Source organism: Myotis yumanensis, unplaced genomic scaffold (genome assembly GCF_028538775.1).
Source record: "Myotis yumanensis isolate MYYU_CA2020_CCGP unplaced genomic scaffold, mMyoYum1.0.hap1 SCAF_18, whole genome shotgun sequence".
Classification (NCBI taxonomy): domain Eukaryota; kingdom Metazoa; phylum Chordata; class Mammalia; order Chiroptera; family Vespertilionidae; genus Myotis; species Myotis yumanensis.
In genome coordinates, this window is record NW_027223769.1 from 7028341 (window position 1) to 7050289 (window position 21949).

The following is a 21949-nucleotide window of genomic DNA, read 5'->3' on the forward strand; positions in this document are numbered from 1 at the left end:
TGTGGGGAGTGCAGTAGGCAGCCGATCGATGATTCTCTCTCATCATTAATGTTTCTATCTCCCTCTCCCTCTCCCTCTCCCTCTCCCTTCCTCTCTGAAATCAATAAAAAAAATATATAAAATATTAAAAGCAAGAATAATTAGGACAGGAATAGATAAAAAAGCCAACAGAACAAGAGAGAACTATGTAAACAAAGACTTTTAATATATGACAGAAGAAACATGTGGATCAGTGGAAAACTTTTATTGATTGGGGCCTAGATAATTTGTTTTCTATATGGGAACCAATTACAACTGGTCTCTATTTCACACCTTTCATAAAAATCATTTCTAGTTACATTAACAGGACTTTAATACGCAAGTCAAAATATAAAAAACAGGAGAAAATTGGGCTAGGGAAAGGTTTCTTTTTTTTTTTTTTTTTAAGATTAAAGCTCAACCACTGAACCATGCTGGCTGGGCAGGAAAGGTTTCTTATGACCCCCAAAGATGTGACACATATAGGAAAAAAGTAGAACGTTTTTTATAAATTATATTTAATTGAACTACGAAATATGTAATTTAAGCATACTAACACAGGGAATTACTATTAATCAAAAGATATAATAAAGAAAGTAAATAAAGAAGCTACAACTGGAAAAGATGTCTATAAAACATGTTACTGACCAAAAATTAGTATCTAGAAAAATATATAAGAAATTCCTACAAATCATTTAAAACAGTTAAATAAGATTTTATACTCATCATTCAGATTGTTAAGAAAATGAAAAAAATCTTATAATATCAATTATAGGAAGAGAAAGTGATACAAACACTTGAAAAATAGCTTGGTATTACCTAGTAAAGCTGAATAAGTATGTAGGCCAAGAGCCAGAAATTATATTCCTACGTGTATTTCCTAGCAAATCTCTTACACATGCAAATCTAGAGATTTACATGTTATCTTATAATTTTATGCTAATTATAAGTTATATATACCCCATTGTATATATAAGTACATTTTACAAATAACTATTTTTTTTTAAATAAAAAACTTAATGGGAAGGTTGAAGAGCCAAAAGCTCATAGCTAACAATTACATTAGTGAATTAACACAAATCAAGCCATGAAATTCTTTGATAAAACAGTATAAATGGAAAATCAGATGAAGAGTCAAATACATCGGAGATGATCCAGATGTTCTAATGTCTATTTAACAAGAGCTTAAGAGAGAAAAGAGGAAACGGTAGCAAGGTAATATTTGAAGAGATGACTGCCAAGGACTTCCTATCACCAAAAAAGATGAGTCCTCAGATTGAAAAATACATTAGAAGTACTGCTGTACTTCTTCAGGTCTTTACATAAATGTCACCTTAATGGAAAATGTAACATTATTTTATCATGTCACATAAAATAGCACCCTCTAACCCAGTGGTTCTCAATCTTCTGGCCCTTTAAATACAGTTCCTCATGTTGTGACCCAACCATAAAATTATTTTCATTGCTACTTCATAACTGTAATGTTGCTACTGTTATGAATCATAATGTAAATATCTGATATGCAGGATGGTCTGAGGCGACCCCTGTGAAAGGGTTGTTCAACCGCCAAAGGGGTCGTGACCCACAGGTTGAGAACCGTTGCCTAACCCCTCTCTCCACTTTTCTTTTTAGTACCTACTATTACCTGATACACATTTATTTACTGTGTATCTATCCCTACATTGGAGGGTAAGCTCTGAGAATAAAGTTTTTTTATGTTCTATTAACTACTGTACTAGTAACATCAGAGTTAAGAATAGTTCTCGATAAACATATATTGATGATATGCTGTCCTCTTTTCCTCCTTCATACCAAATCTCTTTATCTTTGCCAGCTCTAAGTTCTCAATGGAGGCACAAACCCTTTATTTGCAATATTCTATTTAAAGTCAATGACATGCATGCTTAAATCTCCTTCTATGACCCAGCCAGTGTGGCTCAGCGGTTGAACATTGACCAAGAGGTCATGGGTTCGATTCCCAGTCAGGGCACATGCCTGGATTGCAGGCTCGATCCCTAGAGTGGCGTGCAGGAGGCAGGCAGCTAATCGATGATATTTCTCTCTCATCAATGTTTCTATGTCTCAATCCCACTCCCTTCCTCTCTCTCTAAAAAAAAAAAAGAAAAAAAATCAATAAAAACATTACAAAAAATACGGAAAAACTTAAAAAAAAAACCTCCTTCTATGATTTGTATGTGTATCAACTCTTCTACATTTTTACTCTCACTTTCTTCTGAGCTCCCTTTTAAACCGCTCCTATGGTGGTTCTACTTTGTAGAAGTTACATGTAAAAACATGTTCTAGTAACTCCTACTAAGTTATAAATTTTATAACTTCCTAGTCCTTTTTTAATTATCTCCAGCACCTAGAAGAGTAAATTAGAAAATCAGTAAATGTTCATTAAAAGTATGACTGAATCAATGAGTATAGGAACTACTGTATCTAAAAAATTCTAAAGAAAATAAGTCTTTGGTAATGTAGAAAAGAATATATTTCAGGAAACAGCGATGCTTTTTTTTAAGGCTAATACAAAAGAGATTGAGAAGATGATAAGAAAACTAGATCCAAAATATGGATAGGAAGAAATATCATTAGAGAAGGTAGAAGAGGGCAATAGCTGGTTGAAATTAGGAGAGAGGTGTAAGAGGAAAAAAAACAGGCCATGTGTTAAGAAAGGGGAAAAGATAAGGTCACTTGAAAGTCATGCTGAAAAGGCTTACTTTTGCACAACAGGCTTAAAGCTTTTATGGGAAACTTCCCAGAGAGCATCTCAAAGGTGTAGCCTCTCCATTGACTAACTGGGTCATTACTGTCATGCCTCACTTACCTGGATATTGGCTTCCTGTTACTTCTCTGTCAACCAACCAGGGTTCCTTCCCCTGCTCCAAGAAGGAGATCACATCTGGTTTAGAAATAGAATGTCCTGCTTACAAAAGAAGTAATGAGACATGTTTATGATAAGAATGTCCCAGAATTCAAATCCAGTTCCTTCATTAAGAAAGAATTAGCCAAAACTGGTTTGGCTCAGTGGATAGAGCGTCGGCCTGCGGACTGAAGGGTCCCGGGTTCGATTCCGGTCAGGGGCATGTACCTTGGTTGCGGGAACATCCCCAGTGGGAGATGTGCAGGAGGCAGCTGATTGATGTTTCTCTCTCATCGATGTTTCTAACTCTCTATCTCTCTCCCTTCCTCTCTGCAAAAAATCAATAAAATATATTTTTTAAAAAAAAGAATTAAAGACCCCAGCTGGTATGGCTCAGTGGTTGAGCATTGATCTATGAACCAGGAGGTCATAGTTCAATTCCCAGTCCAGGCATATGCTCGGGTTTCGGGCTCGGTCCCCAGTGTGGGGCATGTGGGAGGCAGACAATTAATGATTCTCTCTCATCATTGATGTTTCTCTCTCTCTCTCTCTTCCTCTCTGAAATCAATAAAAACATATTTAAAATAAAAATAAAAACATTCCTCCCTGGGAACTGAATTAGAAATCTAACTGGTTACTTGAAAGGTAGGTGAGTATTTCACCCTGGAGGAAGCAGACCTTCTGAGGGCAGAATCTGAATTAATATGGACAGATGTCCTTACCCATTGAAACCAGGTTGTTGTAATTCTCCAACATCACATCTCTGTATAAATTTCTCTGATCATCATTCAGGCATTCCCACTCCTCCTGAGAGAAGTCTATGGACACATCACTGAACATCACTGACTCCTGGAACAACAATCATGCATATGACTTGATTAATTTAAAAAATGTTTTTGTGAAGCAAAGAGAAGAAAATAAATAAAGGTAGAAGTGAAAAATAGCAAGCATATAGAGAAGGGTTGAATGTCTGGGATGCAAGTAGAGGACTGTAAACAAATAAGCATGACTGAACCAATGAGTTTCCATGTCATTATGTTTCCTCCAGACAAAACTGCCTGTGTATACTGGGATACTTCCATTATGTACATAAGTCTGGGAAGGTATGGTCTACTAAGAGAAGTTTCCTGATTAAATGAATTGGTATTTACAAATGCCTAACACAATACTTGTAATTCAATACAAATGTACTTCTTTCTCTCTCCTCTTTTTCCAAATGCTAAAAGTAAAATTCAAGAAGAAGGAAGAAAGAGAAGACATTAAAGCATCCAGAGAAGAGTAGATCATATAAAAGACATCAAGAATCAGAGAGGCAATGGGTTCTTTACAACACTATCTATATATATAAAAGCCTAATATGCAAAGTGTCCCCTCAGGAGTTCAATGGGAGACCCCTATGATGTGCGCTGACCACAAGGGGGTGGCATGGAATGAAGGAAGGCCCTGGCCAGCAGCTAGAAGGAAGGCCCCAATCAGCCCTGATCACTGGCCAGGCCTAGGGACCTTACCCATGCACAAATTTTGTGCACTGGGCCTCTAGTTAAAAATAAGAAATAAGAAAAAGTCTTCAATATTCTTATGGAAAAAAGAAATTCTGACCAATAATTCTATAATCAAACTATCATCCTATTGTAAGGGCTATAAAAAAGACATTTCTAGACATAAAAGGACACAAGCACAATTTCTTAGGAAACTCCAGATGATGTGCTCCAACAAAATGGGGGAGTAAACCAGAAAAGAGGAAGACATGAGATTCAAGAAACAGGTAAATTAGCACAGGAAAACAGTGAAGGATATCCCAGGAAACAGAAGAACAAAGGGAAGTCTTGAGGAAATTGCAGCAGGCCTAGAGAGTAACCAGACTAGCTAGGAGCAGGATTAAAAAGGGAATGGAGATGAAAGTCTCCACATTCAAAAGAAATGATGTGTTTGATCAGATGAAAAACATACTAATTGGCATGTGACAGTGATTCTGGAGACTTTGGATAAAAATAAATGGTTAGCCCTAGCTGGTTTGTCTCAGTGGATAGAATGTTGGCCTGTGGACTGAAGGGTCCATGGTTCGATTCTGGTCAAGGGCACATGCCCCGGTTGTGGGCTCGATCCCCAGTGGGGGACATGCAGGAGGCAGCCAATCAATGATTCTCTCTCATCATTGATGTTTCTCTCTTTCTCTTTCTCCTTTCCTCTCTGAAATCAACAAAAATAAAAAAATAAAATTTTAAATACATAGATAATTAAGCAAATGTGAGAAAAAAAATTAACCTCAGGAAAAATAAAAAGTTGTAATAGAATAAAGCTGAGCTAGCTCAGCAGTGAGTGATATTTACATACTAATATCCCATACACTATTGATGTAACCAAAAAATTGTAATATAATTAATAACAGAATCAGAGGAAATTAAGGGAGCAATATGGGAGTACAATGTCCTCTCCACTCTGCAGTAAGTCAAGAGATAATGAGTAAAATTGATTCATCAAAAAATAGCAATTCAACTACATGCAAGAGTTGAAGGGGAAAGGAAGTTGGGGGGCTAAGTGAAAAAGATGAAGGGATTTAGAAGTACAAACTGGCAATTACAAAAGTCATGGCGATGTAAAATACAATTTAGAGAATACAGTCAATAATCTACACTAATAAAAGAGAAACATGGTAAGTAGTGTACGACCGCTACCCTTCCCATCGGCTAATCAGCATATCCTTATGCAAATTAACTGTCAGCCAAGATGGCGGCCGGCAGCCATGCACTGAAGCGAACAGGGAGGCTTGCTTGCTCCAGTGATGGCGAACTCCAACGTTCCCCGCCTAACTTGCCAGCCTCTCAGCTGCAACTCTAAGCAACTATGTACTATGTTGCAAATATAGAAGCTAAACAAAACCCCAGAAACCGGCTTTCAGTCAGCCGGGCTTCAGCCAGCCGGACCGCAACATTGTATCAAATACAGAAGGTAAAGGCCAGAAACCTGCTTTCAGCAGTGAGGCCTCAGAGCTACAGCTGGCCCAGAATAGAAAAAAAATAAAAGAAAAAAAGGAGCAGTTGGGAGCTTCAGTCACCCGCCAGCCAGAAAACGGCCCTCAGCCCCTCACCCAGACTGGCCAGGCACCCCAGTGGGGACCCCCACCCTGATCCAGGACACCCTTCAGGGCAAACCATCAGGCCCCCACCCGTGCACCAGGCCTCTATTCTATATAGTAAAAGGGTAATATGCCTCCCAGCACCGGGATCAGCGGAGCAGCGAGGCTCCTGGCACCAGGATCAGCGTGACAGGGGGCAGCGCCCAAATCCCCTGATCGCCCTGTGGCTCTGTGTGTGACAGGGGGGAGCTCACCAACCCCCTGATCACCCTGTGGCTCTGTGTGTGACAGGGGGGAGCTCACCAACCCCCTGATCAGCCCTGCTCTGTGCCTGATAGGGGAGAGCTCCCCAACATCCTGATCGCCCTGCGGCTCTATGTTTGACATGGTGCGGTGCACCAACCCCCTGATCGGCCCTGCTCTGTGTGTGACAGGGTGCGACGCCCCAACCCCCTCGCCCCCCTTGGGTCCTGCTCTGTGTGTGACAGGGTAGAGCCATAACCTCTCCATATGCCCTGCTCTGAGTGTGACAGTGGCGGCGCCCCAACCCCTTGATCGGCCCTGCTCTGTGGGTGATAGAGGGTGGCGCCCCAACCCCCCTCCACGGGCCTTGCTCTGTGTGACAGGGTAGAGCCATAACCTCCCCATTGGCCCTGCCCTGAGTGTGACAGGGTGCAGCGCCCCAACCCCCTGATCTGCCCTGCTCTGTGTGTGACAGGGGGCGGTGCCCCAACTCCGCTGTCGGCCCTACTCTGTGAGTGACAGGGGGAAGCTCCTCAACCCCCTGAGGTGCCCTGCTCTGTGCGTGACAGGGGGGAGCTCCCCAACCCCCTGATCGACCCTGCTCTGTATGTGACAGGGTATGGAGCCCCAACCCCCCTGATGGGCCCTGCTCTGTGAGTGACAGGGGGCAGCGCCCCAACCCCAATTGGCCCTGCTCTGTGAGTGACAGGGGTGGCGCCGCAACCTCCCCATCGACCCTGCCTTGAGTGTGATAGAGAGCAGTGCCCCAACCCCCCAATTGGCCCTTCCCTGAGCGTGACTGAGGGTGGCATCACAACCTCCCGATCCGCCCTGCTCTGTGCATGACAGGGGGCGGCGCCCCAACTCCCCAATTGGCCCTGCTCTGAGCCTGACCAGGGGCTGCACCTAGGGATTGGGCGTGCCCTCTGCCACCCGGGAGCAGGCCTAAGCCAGCAGGTCATTATCTCCTGAGGGGTCCCAGACTGCGAGAGGGCACAGGTCGGGCTGGGGGACCCCTACCCCCTACCCCCCTCTTGCACAAATTTTTGTGCACCGGGCCTCTAGTACTATAATAACTATGTATGGTGCCAGGCAGGTAGTTGAAGTATCATGGGGAATCACTTTGTAAATTAAATGATTGTCTAACTACTATGCTGTATACCTAAAACTAATATAAAATAATATTAAAAATCAACTGTAACTTAAAATTAAATTTAAAAGGAGGGTTGAGGGCAGCCACCTTTTAGGAGTGAAACTGGTGATAAGACTGTAATAGTACTACTTCACTTGTACACAAGTATACAATGACTTTTAAAAATACTTTATCCGCCGAAACCGGTTTGGCTCGGTGGATAGAGCGTCGGCCTGCGGACTGAGGGGTCCCAGGTTCGATTCCGGTCAAGGGCATGTACCTGGGTTGCGGGCACATCCCCAGTAGGAGGTGTGCAGGAGGCAGCTGATCGATGTTTCTCTCTCATTGATGTTTCTAGCTCTCTATCTCTCTCCCTTCCTCTCTGTAAAAAATCAATAAAATATTTAAAAAAAAAAAAAAAAAAAAAAAAAAAAAACATTGTTTAAAACAAGGGAGGCCCCAGCTGGTTTGGCTCAATGGATAGAGTGTTGGCCTGCAGATTGTGGGGTCCCTGGGTTCGATTCCAGTCAAGGTCATGGGCCTGAGTTGCAGGCTTGATCCGCAGTGGGTGGTGTGCAGGAGTCAGCCAAATCAATAATTCTCTCTCATCATTGATGTTCCTTTCTATCTCTCCCTCTCCCTTCCTCTCTGAAATCAATAAAAAAAATTTTTTAAATTAAAATTAAAAAAAAAGAAGGGAGACCTGGTTGTGTGTAGGGGCAATGGTTTGTGTAGGAGAAAATTGGGGTCAGTTTCCTGAATAGGGATATGTTAACCAGTGCAAAGTTTTATTTTCCAAACTTGGTCTCAGTCAGACCATTTTTCATTGTGTAATTCACAATCTCTTTGTGCAAACAAGTAATCTTTCTTGATGAATTCCTGATAAATTTTAGCCTGATTGACACCTCTTCAGAGAAACTTGTTATCCAACCACTTGACCCTCTATCAGTTATCTGCAAGAGTGTAAAGAAAGATCTTTAACTAGACATTCTTTTCTTTTTTCCAAAAATGATTATTGAAACACTTCTTTTTTCTATAACTATCTCCACAAACAGAGAAATATTTGAATTGGCTTATTAGAGACCTTTTTCTTCAAAGCAAAGGTAAGAGAACTTTGTAATTGCTTCTAACTGAACTGTCTGAAAGTTCTTTTTTTTGGTCTTTTTAAACATCAGAAAGCATCATGATGAGGAAAGCAAATGTTTACATATACTAGGGATAAAAACGGCTCCATTTAAGCAAACAAAACAACACAAAGAAACCCACACAAACAACCCACATAGCATCTCACCTGAGCCATGGCTTTGATATTTGCAGAAAAGGACCAGTTGTCCTCTGAACTCCTCTTTTGGAAAAATACCAGAGCTGGGGGAAGCAAAAGAAGCTACATAAGATCTCACTTGCCTTATAGCTCCAAAAATGATCATTTCCCTTCTGTTCACTCCACACAAACACTTGAGGGGTTATCAGTGAGAAAAACAGGAAAGTATTTAATTATCCCCAACTTCAGAAACCTCATGCTTTTGACTAGACCAGGATAGATTTGAATAATCTGATATGGCTTGGAGAATATATGTACACCTACACCCAAAGATGTAATTTTTTTACATAAATTGTAGCATATTATACTTAGCCAAATTATACATCATTAAATGGATATATTTTACTTAACCAATCTGCTGATGATGATCATTTGGGTTTGTACATATCATTTTACCAACATATGAATTTGGAATGATTAATTCCTAAAAGTTGATTATAATCATTTTTGTTTGGATATACATTGGTCAAATCAGGTTTCAATGATCCTGGATTATACAATCAGGTCCCAAGTCCTGAGTAAGAACCAGTTGATTCATATGCAATACTCTTTGTAATACTTTAAGCAATAAAACAATCTTTTTAAAAAAAGAAACAGTGGATTGATAAACCAGATTCTCTAATCCTGCCTTAAGTCTTGCCTTAAGATAACTAAAATCCAGAAAAGCAAACAAAGTAATATTACTGAAACTTTAGCAGGAAGTTAAAATTAGCATAGCAATAAGAAAGAATTACGAGTATAGAAATTATGTAGAAATTAACCTTATCACTGATGCTTTAGAATAGCTTTTGACATTACATAAATGAAGCAATAATTTTTAAAATCACGTATATTTTATGTACTTAACATGTTTTAAATGTCCAAAAGAATAGTTATACTAGCCAGGTCAGTGTGGCTCATTGGTTGAGGGTCGACCAATTGGGGTTGCAGGTTCGATCCCCAGTGCAGGAGGCAACCAGTCAATGATTCTCTCATCATTGATGTTTCTATCCCTCTCTCTTTCTCCCTCTCTGAATCAATAAAAATATATTATTAAAAAAAAAATAGTTATACAAATAGAAGGCTAAATTATTTAAGAAGAGCAACTGCTTTGTGATCTATGTTTAAACATTTAAGAAAAAAACTTTCTTGCTTATTAGATACTAGAGGCCAGGTGCACAAAAATTTGTACACTGGGGGGGGGGGGGGCGGTCCCTCAGACTGGCCTGTGCCCTCTCGCAGTCTGGGACCCATCGGGGGATGACCACCTGCTGGCTTAGGCCTGCTCCCTAGGGGATTGGGCCTAAGGTGGCAGTCAGACATCCCTCTGGCAGCCCGGCAGCCCTTGGGGGATGTCCACTTGCCAGCAGGGAGCAGACCTAAACTGCAGTCAGTTATCCTTAGAGCTGCTGAGGAGGCAGGAGAGGCTCCCACCACCACCGCTGTACTGGCAGCCATCAGCCTGGCTTGTGGCTGAGCAGAGAATCCCCCATGTGGGAGCTCACTGACCACCAGGGGGCAGCTTCTGTATTGAGCGTCTGCCCCCTGGTGGTCAGTGAGTGTCATAGTGACCAGTCATTCCCAGTCTTTCTGCTGTTAGGGTCAGTTTGCATATTGCCCTTTTACTATACAGGATAGAGGCCTGGTGCACAGGTGGGGGCCAGCTGGTTTGCCTTGAAGGGTGTCCCGGATGAGGGTGGGGGTCCCGCTGGGGTGCCTGGCCAGCCTGGGTGAGGGGCTGATAGCAGTGTGCAGCTGGTCACACCCCCTTCAGGGTGGGGGTCCCGCTGGGGTGCCTGGCCAGCCTGGATGAGGGGCTGATGGCTGTTTTCAGGCTGGCCACACCAACTTTAGGGTGGGGGTCTCCATTGGGGTGCCTGGCCAGTCTGGGTGAGGGGCTGAGGGCCGTTTTCAGGCTGGCCGGGACTGAAGCTCCCAGCCTCTCATTTTTTTCTTTTTTTTTTTATTCTGGGATTTATTTACTTTCTATAATTGAAATATTGTTGCTCTGAGGCTGCGGCTGGCTGAAAGCAGGTATCTGGGGTTTGTTTAGCTTCTATAATTGAAACATTGTTGCTTTTGGGCTCAGAGCCGGGCCACGGAAGGCGGGGAACCTTGGCTTCCTCCATCACTGGAGCAAGCAAGCCTGCTCGCTTCAGCTGCAAGGCTGCCGGTCGCCATCTTTGTTGACAGTTAATTTGCATATCGCCCTAATTAGCCAATGGGAAGCGTAGCGGAGGATGGTTAATTACCCTTTTTGTCTTTTATTAGATAGGATAGGAAAATAAACTGAGCATTATAAAAGCATAAACGGCAGTGAGCATTCCTCTCTGTACAAAGCTCCTTGATCATTAAACAATTCATCAACAATTTCAAGTAAAACTAAACACCCAGGAAGTAGCACCATGTTATCAATTATTTAATGCCTACTCACTATATTCCCCAGGTTTATACATATTCCAAGAAATTAAAACCAACATAATTCATACATTTCTTCCTTAAAATGTGAAAGCACTCCTTTTAATATTATTACTATATATTAAACCCCTAGTATTCTTTTACCAACCATACAACCTATATACCAGGCAATGTACTAAATACTGAAGAATCAACAGTAATCCGGAAAGACTTAGAACCAAAATTCCTTCTCCCATATTCCTTACTCTATGTCTCCCTTTCTAGTCTCTCCTCCTCACCTTTCCCTGGTTTAAGGGGCATCCTTGACTGCTGTAACTTTCAAGGGGAATGAGCAGGAAATATTCTTACTTCAATATACCTCCTTCTACCTTTGTCACTTTCCCAAACCTCTTCATCTTGTTCCTATGGGGATATCCTCACACGCTGAGTTCTTGCATCTGGGGGATGTGTCCCTCCTTTTTAAAGCCAAACATCTCTATGGCCAAGACTATATATAGTATGCTTGCAAAATGACCACACCTGGGGCATAGAGCATTGCAAAAAAATACCACTACAGAGAAGTCCTTTAAAATGGAGTAACTTACGTTTTTTACTGTTTTGCACTCTTATAAATAATAAACCTACCCAATATAATAAAAGGCTAATATGCAAATTGTCCCCTCAACTGGGAGTTCAACTGGGAGTTGGACCAGGGGGCAGAGCCAGATGGCCAACTGCCTGGAGCCCCACCCCCGAGCCAGCCCCGCCCCTGATCACCCCCCACCACGATGATCAGGGGCGGGGCAGGCTGGCCAACCTCCCATGTCCCCTCCCCCTGGCTGGCCTGGCCCAATAGGCCCCAATTGGGGCTGGCTGGCCAGACCCCACAAGTGCATGAATTCGTGCACCAGGCCTATAGTCTTTTAATAAAAAAGATTATTATTACACTTATAGTATGTTTTTTAAAATTAAATCTTTATTGTTCAGATTATTACAGTTGTTCCTCTTTTTTCCCACCATATCTCTTCTCCACCCAGTTCCCACCCCACACTCTGCCCTTACCCCTTCCACTGTCCTGACCCACAGGTGTACAATTTTTGTCCAGTCTCTTCCTGAACCCCACAACCCTTCCCCTCATGAATTGTCAGTCCACTCCCTTTCCATACCCCTGTTTCTATTATATTCACCAGTTTACTCTGTTCATCAGATTTTTTATTCACTTGATTTTTAGATTCACTTGTTGATAGATATGTATTTGCTGTTCATAATTTTTATCTTTACCTTTTTCTTCTTCCTCTTCTTAAAGAATACCTTTCAGCATTTCATATAATGCTGGTTTGGTGGTGATGAACTCCTTTAGCTTTTTCTTATCTGTGAAGCTCTTTATCTGACCTTCAATTCTGAATGATAGCTTTGCTGGGTAGACTAATCTTGGTTGTAGGTTCTTGGTATTCATCACTTTGAATATTTCTTGTCACTCCTTTCTGGCCTGCATAGTTTCTGTTGAGAAATCAGCTGACAATTGTATGGGTATTCCCTTGTAGGTAACTGACTGTTTTTCTCTTGCTGCTTTTAAGATTCTCTCTTTGTCTTTTGCCCTTGGCATTTTAATTATGATGTGTCTTCATGTGGTCCTCTTTGGATTCCTTTTGTATGGGGTTCTCTGTGCATCCTGGACTTGTAAGTCTATTTCTTTCACCAGGTAGAGGAAGTTTTCTGTCATTATTTCTTCAAATAGGTTTTCAATATCTTGCTCTCTCTCTTCTTCTGGCACCCCTATAATTCGGATGTTTGCACACTTGAAGTTGTCCCAGAGGCTCCTTACACTATCTTCATATTCTTGGATTCTTTTTTCTTTTTGCTTTTCTGGTTGGGAATTTTTTGCTTCTTCATATTTCAAATCTTTGACTTGATTCTTGGGATCCTCTTGTCTGCTGTTGGATCTCTGTGTATTATTCTTTATTTCAGTCAGTGTATGCTTAATTTCTAGTTGGTCTTTTTTTCATATCCTCCAGGGTCTCACTAAATTTATCGGCGTTTCCTAGAAAATTCTTGAAAAACCTTATAACCATACTTTTGAACTCTATATCCAGTAGTTTGCTTTCCTCCATTTCTGTAATTTGTGACCTGTTTCTTTGTCTCCACATTTTGGCTGCTTCCCTGTGTTGATAGAGTGGCTTTCTGTGCTAGGTGTCCTGTAGGGCCCAGTGGCTCAGGCTTTCCAATTACCTGAGGTGGACACTCTTGGTGCACCCCTGTGTGGGCTTTGTGCACAGTCTTGTTGTAGTTAAGCCTTGATTGTTGTTGGTATCACTGGGAGGAATTGACCTCCAGGCCAATTGGCTGTGAGAATCAGCTGTGTCTATGGTGGGAGAACTTCTGTGCTGGAGACACCCTTATGGGGCAAGACTTGCTTCAGTGGGGCTTTGGTGCTCACTGAGTCTCCCCCCTGAGTGTGTCCCTTATGGATCTGAGGAGTTGAAATCTGGATGGTCCCACTCTGACCACTGGGTACACTAGCTCTTGGATCTCTAAGGAGGTGCTAATTTAGCCTCTGCCTGAGGCTATCCAGCAGAAGCTATGGGGAGATCTGCAGATTCCTCTTCTATGTTTGGAGTTTAGAGGTGCCCAGATGAGGCCCAGCTGTGAAGCAATGCAAGCTGCTGTGGGGCCTTGGGCCTTCTTTTGGATGTTCTGGGTCTCTCAGACCCAGCTGCAATTTGTTAGGTAATTTTCAGATTGCAAAGGGCCAGGCCTTTCATATGCAAAAGCCTCTGTGCACAGCTTGGGTGGGGCGGCGTCTCCGGGAATCAACAGGGTGAAGCAAACAGCTATGGCTGATCCTCAGTCCTATCCTAAGAGGCCCGATGTCTCAGTGTCACGGTAATCTCTGCAAGCATCTCTGAGAGAATGCCGCCCTCAAGTTCCGCCTGATGCCAGACAGTCCAGTTTCTCCCCGTATGTGTCTGGGTCCCCAGAGACTCGCCCGGAACTGGAGTTCAGAGCAGTAGGGAGCTTGAGACTCCCTCCTGACTGAAAAAGACAACCGTGTCCTCAGTTGCCAGCCCTTTCCACGTGCACCTCCATACCTTTGCCCTTTACTTCCGCACCTCTTCTGAGTCTCAGTGTGCATTTCTCTTTCCTTGTTGTTGTAGAATTTCCACTCAACCAGCCTTCCTGTGGTTCTGGATAATGTCAGTTTTATCCTTTAGTTGTATTTTTGAAGTAGTTGTGCGAGGCAGCAATTTCCAGTGTTTACCTATGCCGCCATCTTGTTTTTTCCTCGCACTTATAGTATGTTTTAAATTACTTCCAGTATTATCCTGAAAATTTCCCATATACTAGGAATTATATCTGTCTGTTAGTAACAGAAACCTGAAAAGCAGTTTAATTTTTCTTTTATAATGAGAAAGTTAGAAGTAGATAGTGGCTGGCCTTGACACGATCCCCGCCCCCGCCCCCCCCCCCCCCAGTTGTTTTAGATACAATATCTACCATACAATTAAAAATGCAAGAAGATTAAAAACAAAACATAGGAGAACTATAGACATTCAGACATTAGACCTGGCAAACAAATCATTTAAAATAGCTACAATTAAATGTTAAAGACAATCAAGGAAAAATGACAGGCAAATGTGTGAAAAGGTGAAGAAATTAAATAGAATTGAAATTTATTAAAAAAAGATTAAAATAGACTATTTAGATTAGCAAATTAAGAAATTAAAAAGTCATTACACAGTGTTAACATGAAACCAGAAATGAGGTACATAGAATTACTGAACTCAAAAACAAGTAAAAGAGGTCAGAAGATGGCGACCGGCAGGAAGGTAGGGAGGGTGAGAGTGTGAGAGCGGGAGGGAGTGATAGAGGAGTGTGTGGACGTGTATGCTGTGTGTGTGTGTATGAGCTAGGAACAGTTAGATTCTGCAGGTCTTCTAAGGGGCTGCTAAACCGGGCAGTCTTAGACGGAGGAGCCCCGCTCCCAGTGCGGACACTCCTGGGTGGCCAGCACTGGCACAGAGACCACACCATCTTGAGAAACAGAGCTGCTTGAGGCTAACATCCTGGCCTCAGAACCACCCAGTCTGGTCTCAGAAGCAAACCAAGACCCTGCAGCCACTGAGAAAAGAGACCTGAGACCACAGTTACAGACCCACGGACACCAAGAATCCAGACATCCCCATGGCAGATCTCTGTGAGTAACAGAGCCCATCCCCTTCCTCAAAGGCTCGCAGGCAGCGCCATAGTAACTGATAGTCCCACCCCTTGCCCGGGCCTCAGTGCTGCTACAGGAACCTTAGCCTGGAAGGGCGTGAACACCGGGAACTTGTTCTGTGCAGCACGGGCTACAGGAACCTTAGCATGGGAGCTAACGTGCGAACACTGGGAACTTCTCCCCCACAGCACGGGCTACAGGAATCTTAGCCCGGGAGCTAACGTGCAAACACTGGGAACTTGTTCCTCACAGCATGGGCCCCGGGACCCCAATTCTCCGGGCAGGAGACAGCACCAAGCACCAGTGACTTGACTGTGTTTCTTATCACCTGCGCCTGGGATCCCTGATTCCATGTGCATTCACACTGAGTCAGTGACTCCAATTCTTGGTGCATGTGCACAAAGGGACTCTGATTCTCAACGCAAGTCTGCACGAAGCAACAGAGACTCTGATACTGGATTCTTGAGGAACTCTGACTCCTGGCGCACGCTAGGGGGCTCTGATTTTCAACACACTCCAGGGGGGTCTCTGTTTCAGCACGGTGCAGGCAGGGTCCCTGATTCTAAGTGCGCACACGAGGCCACATTGAGCGCTGGTAACGTTGACTCTGAGCGAGCCTAGGTCCCACCAACCCACCACAACCACACATCTTAGTGTCAGAGCTCTTCAGTGACACTAGGGTGGTGCAAAGCTCCCACTGCACATGGCCCAGGCCCACACAACTCGATATTTAAAACTATCTGGAGATAGTCAGAATGGAGAGAAGACACAACGCCCAGAGGAAAGAAAATGAGGAGTCGCCAGGAAAGAAAATTAATGAAATTGAAGCATGCAACATGACAGAAAAAGAATTCAGAGTAATGGTTGTACAATTCATTCACTGGATGGATGAGAAAATCAACTACCTATGCAAGAGTCAGGAAGAAATGAAAAGTGATATAGCTACAATCAAAAACACCATGGAAGGTTTCAACAGTAGACTAGAAGAAGCAGAGGACCGAATTAGTGAGTTAGAAGATAAGGTAGAGAAACAAGCTCAATCTGAACAACAAGTAGATAAAAAAATTCAAAAGCAGGAGGAGAGCCTAAGGGAGCTTTGGGACAACATGAAATGAAGTAACATATGCATAACAGGGCTGCCAGAGGACAAGAAGAGCAGCAAGGATTAGAAAATCTATTTGAAGTAATAATGACAGAAAACTTCTCAGGTATGGGGAAGAAAAAAGTTACACAAGTACAGAGAGTCCCAAGCAAGATGAACCCAAAAAGACCCACACCAAGACAAGTCATAATAACAATGGCAAGTGTACACGACAAAGAGAGAATATTTTTTTTGTTAAGTGGGCATTCTTTTTTAAAAAATATATTTAATTTATTTTTTTTACAGAGAGGAATGGAGAGTAATAGAGAGTTTGAAACAACAATGAGAGAGAAACATTGATCAGTTGCCTCCTCACACCCCCTCCTGAGGATGTGCCCGCAACCAAGGTACATGCTCCTGGCCAGAATCGAACCTGGGACCTTTCAGTCCGCAGGCTGATGCTCTATCCAGTGAACCAAACCAATTAGGGCAATCTTAAAGGCTGCAAGAGAGAGACAGAGAGTTACCTACAAAGGATCCCCCATCAGATTATCAAATGATTTCTCAACAGAAACACATCAAGCTTGAAGGGAATAGAAGGAGGTATAAAAAGTGTTGCAAAGCAAAGGACTGAATCCAAGAATACTCTATCCAGCAAGACTATCAATCAAAATTGAAGGGGAAATTAGGAGCTTTTCAGACAAAAAAAGGCTAGGGGAGTTTATCACTACCAAGCCAGCAATGCAAGCAATGCTAAAGGGAATGTTGTAAAAAGAAGAAATATAAAGGTAAGAAAGAACACAGGCACAAAAATAGAAATGAATACAAGCAAGTACCTTTCAATAATAACTTTAAATGTAAACAACTAAATGCTCCAATAAAAAGACATTGAGTGGCTGAATGGATAAAAAGACATGACCCATATATATGCTGTCTACAAGAGACCCATCTCAGAACAAGGGACTCACACAGACTGAAAGTGAAGGGATGAAAAAATATCTTTCAGGCAAATGGAAATGAAAAAGAAAGCTGGGGTAGCAATACTTATATCTGACAAAATAGACGTCAAAGAGAAGGCCATAACGGGAGATAAAGAAGGCCACTTCATAATACTAAAGGGATCGATACAACAAGAAAATATAACCCTGATAAACATATATGCATTCAATGCAGGAGCACCCAGTGGATAGAGCGTCGGCCTGCGGACTGAGGGGTCCCGGGTTCGATTCCGGTCAAGGGCATGTACCTGGGTTGCGGGCACATCCCCAGTAGGAGATGTGCAGGAGGCGGCTGATCGATGTTTCTCTCTCATCGATGTTTCTAACTCTCTATCTCTCTCCCTTCCTCTCTGTAAAAAATCAATAAAAAATATTAAAAAAAAAAAAAAACCTGGAAGATAACAAGGGAGAAGTCAACAACAACACAATCATAGTAGGGGACTTAAACACACCACTGACATCACTGGATAAATCCTCTAGAAAAAAAATCAGCAAAGAAACAGCAATCCTAAATGACTCACTAGATCAGATGGACTTAATTGAAATCTTCAGAACATTTCAGCCAAAGCCACGGAATATACGTTCTTCTCATGTGCACATTGGACATTTTCAAAAATAGACCACATATTGGGTCACAAACAAAGTCTCCCCAAATTCAAGAAGACTGAAATCATACCAATCTTCTCAGACCACAATGGCATAATATTAGAAATAAACTACAATAAAAACAATCCAAAAAACTCAAACACTTCGCCGAACCCGGTTTGGCTCAGTGGATAGAGCGTCGGTCTGCGGACTGAAAGGTCCCGGGTTCGATTCCGGTCAAGGGCATGTACCTCGGTTGCGGGCACTTCCCCAGTAGGAGATGTGCAGGAGGCAGCTGGTCGATGTTTCTCTCTCATCGATGTTTCTAACTCTCTATCTCTCTCCCTTCCTCTCTGTAAAAAATCAATAAAATATATTTAATAAAAAACAAAACTCAAACACTTGGAAGCTAAATAGCATATTATTCTTTTTCTTTTTTTAAATTTATTAAATCTTTAATGTTCAGATTACATTTGTTCCTCTTTTTTCCCCCCCCCATAACTCCCCTCCTCCCAGTTCCCACCCCACCCTCTGCCCTCACTCCCCACCCACTGTCCTCATCCATAGGTGCACTATTTTTGTCCAGTCTCTTCCCGCATCTCCCATTCCCCTTCCCCCCCCCCCCCAAGAAGTCAGTCCATTCCCTTTCTATGTCCCTGATTCGTTATATATTCATTATTCATATAATCACCAGTTCATTCTGTACATCAGATTATTTATTCACTTGATTCTTAGATTCACTTGTTGATAGATGCATGTTTGTTCACAATTTGTATCTTTACCTTTTTCTTCTTCCTCTTCTTAAAGGATACCGTTCAGTATTTCGTATAATACTGGTTTAGTGGTGATGAACTCCTTTAGCTTTTCCTTATCTGTGAAGCTCTTTATCTGACCTTCAATTCTGAATGATAGCTTTTCTGGATAAAGTAATCTTGGTTGTAGGTTCTTGGTATTCAGCACTTTGAATATTTCTTGTCATTCCCTTCTGGCCTGCAAAGTTTCTGTTGAGAAATCAGCTGACAGTCGTATGGGTATTCCCTTGTAGGTAATCGAGTCTCTTTCTCTTGCTACTTTTAAGATTCTCTCTTTGTCTTTTGCTCTTGGCATTTTAATTATGATGTGTCTTGGTGTGGTCCGCTTTGGATTCCTTTTGTTTGGGGTTCTCTGCGCTTCTTGGACCTGTAAGTCCATTTCTTTCACCAGATGGGGGAAGTTTTCTGTCATTATTTCTTCAAATAGGTTTTCAATATCTTGCTGTCTCTCATCTTCTGGCATCCCTATTATTCTGATGTTTGTACGCTTGAAGCTGTCCCAGAGGCTCCTTACACTATCTTCGTATTTTCGGATTCTTTTTTCATTTTGCTTTTCCGGTTGGGTGTTTTTTGCTTCTTCGCATTTCAAATCTTTGACTTGATTCTTGTGCTCCTCTGGTCTGCTATTGGGTGTCTGTATAATATTCTTTATTTCAGTCAGTGTATGCTTAATCTCTAGTTGGTTCTTTATCATAACATCGAGGGTCTCATAAGATTTCGTGAGGGTCTCATTACATTTCGTGAGGCTCTCATCAAGTTTATTGGCAGCTTGTAGCACATTATTGCAAGCCCTCAAAATTGCGTTTTTTAGCTCTATATCCTCCATTTCTGTCATGTTTTTTTGTCTCTGCATTTTTTATGCTTTCTTGGTGCACCCCCTTGTGGTCTTTGTACGCAGTCTTGTTCTAGTTAAGCCTTGATTGTTGTAGTTAATACTAGAGGGATTTGACCACCAGGCCGACTGGCTGTAAGCAATCACCTGTGTCTGCCGGGAAAACTTCTGTCCTCTGGAGAGGTGCTAATCTAGCCTTTGCCTGAGGCGATCCGGCAAATGCCTCTGTGCAGGGCTTGGGCCGGGTGGGCCGCAGGGGATCAACAGGGCGGGCGGAGGGAGCAGTTATGGCTGCTCTCAGCCCCGGTCCCAGAGGTTCTGCTTCTCAGAACCCCCACAACCGCTGCAAATCTCGAGAGAAAGCTGCCCTCCGTTCCAACTGATGCCAGACAATCCTGCCTCTCCCGTTTGAGTCTGAGTCCCTAGAGACTCGCCCGAATCTGGAGCTCAGAGTCTGAGACTCACTCCGGACCGAAAACGACAACCACGCCCTCAGCCACCAGCCCACTTTGCGAGTGCACCTCGGTACCTTTGTATTTTCCACACTGCGCCTCCTCTGAGCCTCAGTATGCTGTTTTCTTTCCTTCTAGTTGAAGAGTCTCTCCTCAGCCAGCCTTCCTGTGGTTCTGGGTGATGTCCGTTCTGTCTTTTAGTTGTATTTTTGAAGTGGTTGTTTGCGGCAGTAATCTCCGGTGTTTACCTATGCCGCCATCTTGGTCTTCTCCCCTGAATAGCATATTATTAAATATTGATTGGGTTACCAACGAGATCAAAGAAGAAATTAAAAACACCCTGGAAACTAATGACAATAACAGCACAATAATCCAAAATCTATGGGACACAATGAAAGCAGTCCCGAGAGGGAAGTTTATAGCACTACAGGCCTACCTCAAAAAATAAGAAAAAATGATAGTAAATCATCTAACTCTACAACTCAAAGAATGAGAAAGAGAGCAACAAGAAAAGCCCAGAGTGAGCAGAAAGAAGGAGATAATAAAGATCAGAGCAGAAATAAATGACGTAGAGACCAAAAAAACAATACAAAAGATCAATCAAACCAAGAGCTGGTTCTTTGAAAGGATAATCAAGATTGATGAGCCTCTAGCCAGGCTCACCAAGAAGCAAAGAGGACTCAAATAAACAAAATCAGAAATGAAAGAGGCGAAATAACAACAGTCCCCACAGAAATTCAAAGAACTGTTTAAAAAAATACTATGAACAACTCTACTATAACAAACTAGAAAACCTGGAGGAAATGGACATATTCCTAGAAAAATACAATCTTCCAAAACTCAATCCAGAAGATTCTAAAAATCTCAATAGGCCAATAACTATGGAAGAAATTGAAGCAGTCATCAAAAAGCTCCCAGCAAACAAAAGCCCGGGGCCAGAGGCTTCACAGGGGAGTTTTACCAAACATTCAAGGAAGAACTAAAACCTATCCTCCTCAGACTATTCCAAAAAATTGAAGAGGAAGGAACACTTCCCAGCTCATTCTATGAAGCCAGCATCACCCTAATACAAAAACCAGATAGAGACAACACAATGAAAGAGAATTATAGGCCAATATCCCTCATGAACATAGATGCCAAAATCATCAACAAAATTCTAGTAAATACATCCATCAATACATCAGAAAGATCATACACCATGACCAAGTAGGATTTATCCCTGGGATGCAAGGATGGTACAATATCCGAAAATCAATAAATGTGATACATCACATAAACAAATTGAGAGATAAAAATCACATAGTCATATCAATTGATGCCGAAAAAGCATTTGACAAAATTCAACACCCTTTCTTGATAAAAACTCTCAGCAAGGTAGGAATAGAAGGATCATACCTCAACATAATAAAAGCCATATATGACAAACCCACAGCCAACATCATAATCAATGGGCAAAAACTAAAACCATTTCCCAAAGAACAGGAACAAGACAGGGATGCCCCCTCTTACCACTCCTGTTCAACATAGTACTGGAAGTACTAGCCATTGCGGTCAGACAAGAAGAAGAAATAAAAGGCATCCAAATTGGAAAAGAAGTAAAACTGTCCTTATTTGCAGATGACATGATACTGTACATAGAAAACTCTAAAGACTCCATCAAAAAATTATTAGACTTAATAAATGAATTCGGCAATATAGCAGGATACAAAATTAATGCCAAGAAATCCAAGGCACTTCTTCACACCAATAGTGAACTTACAGAAAGGGAGACTAAAAAAGCAATCCCATTTATTATCACACCAAAAAAATTAAGATACCTAGTAATAAACTTAACTAAGGCAGTAAAAGACTTATATGCGAAAAACTACAGGATACTGAAAAAAGAGACAAAGGAAGACATAAACAAACGAAAGAATATACCGTGTTCATGGATTGGTAGAATCA

The 21949-nt window shown here is 42.2% G+C and overlaps 1 protein-coding gene across 6 annotated transcripts in view; it reads right to left on the reverse strand.

The window, feature by feature from the left end:
* Positions 1–21949, reverse strand: part of ZNF566 (zinc finger protein 566) — a 46933-nt gene that overhangs the window by 13033 nt on the left and 11951 nt on the right. For 3 of the 6 annotated variants that reach the window (XM_070398454.1, XM_070398453.1, XM_070398452.1), the window contains exons 2-4: positions 8624–8697; positions 3604–3730; positions 2846–2944 (exon numbers count right to left, since the gene is read on the reverse strand). In XM_070398454.1, the coding sequence (XP_070254555.1) occupies positions 2846–2944; positions 3604–3730; positions 8624–8632 (235 nt within the window). In that variant the 5' untranslated portion in view covers positions 8633–8697. Of the gene's footprint in view, positions 1–2845; positions 2945–3603; positions 3731–8623; positions 8698–20082; positions 20280–21949 lie in introns of those variants that run through there. The other 3 variants (XM_070398451.1, XM_070398456.1, XM_070398457.1) reach the window with 3 other exon arrangements.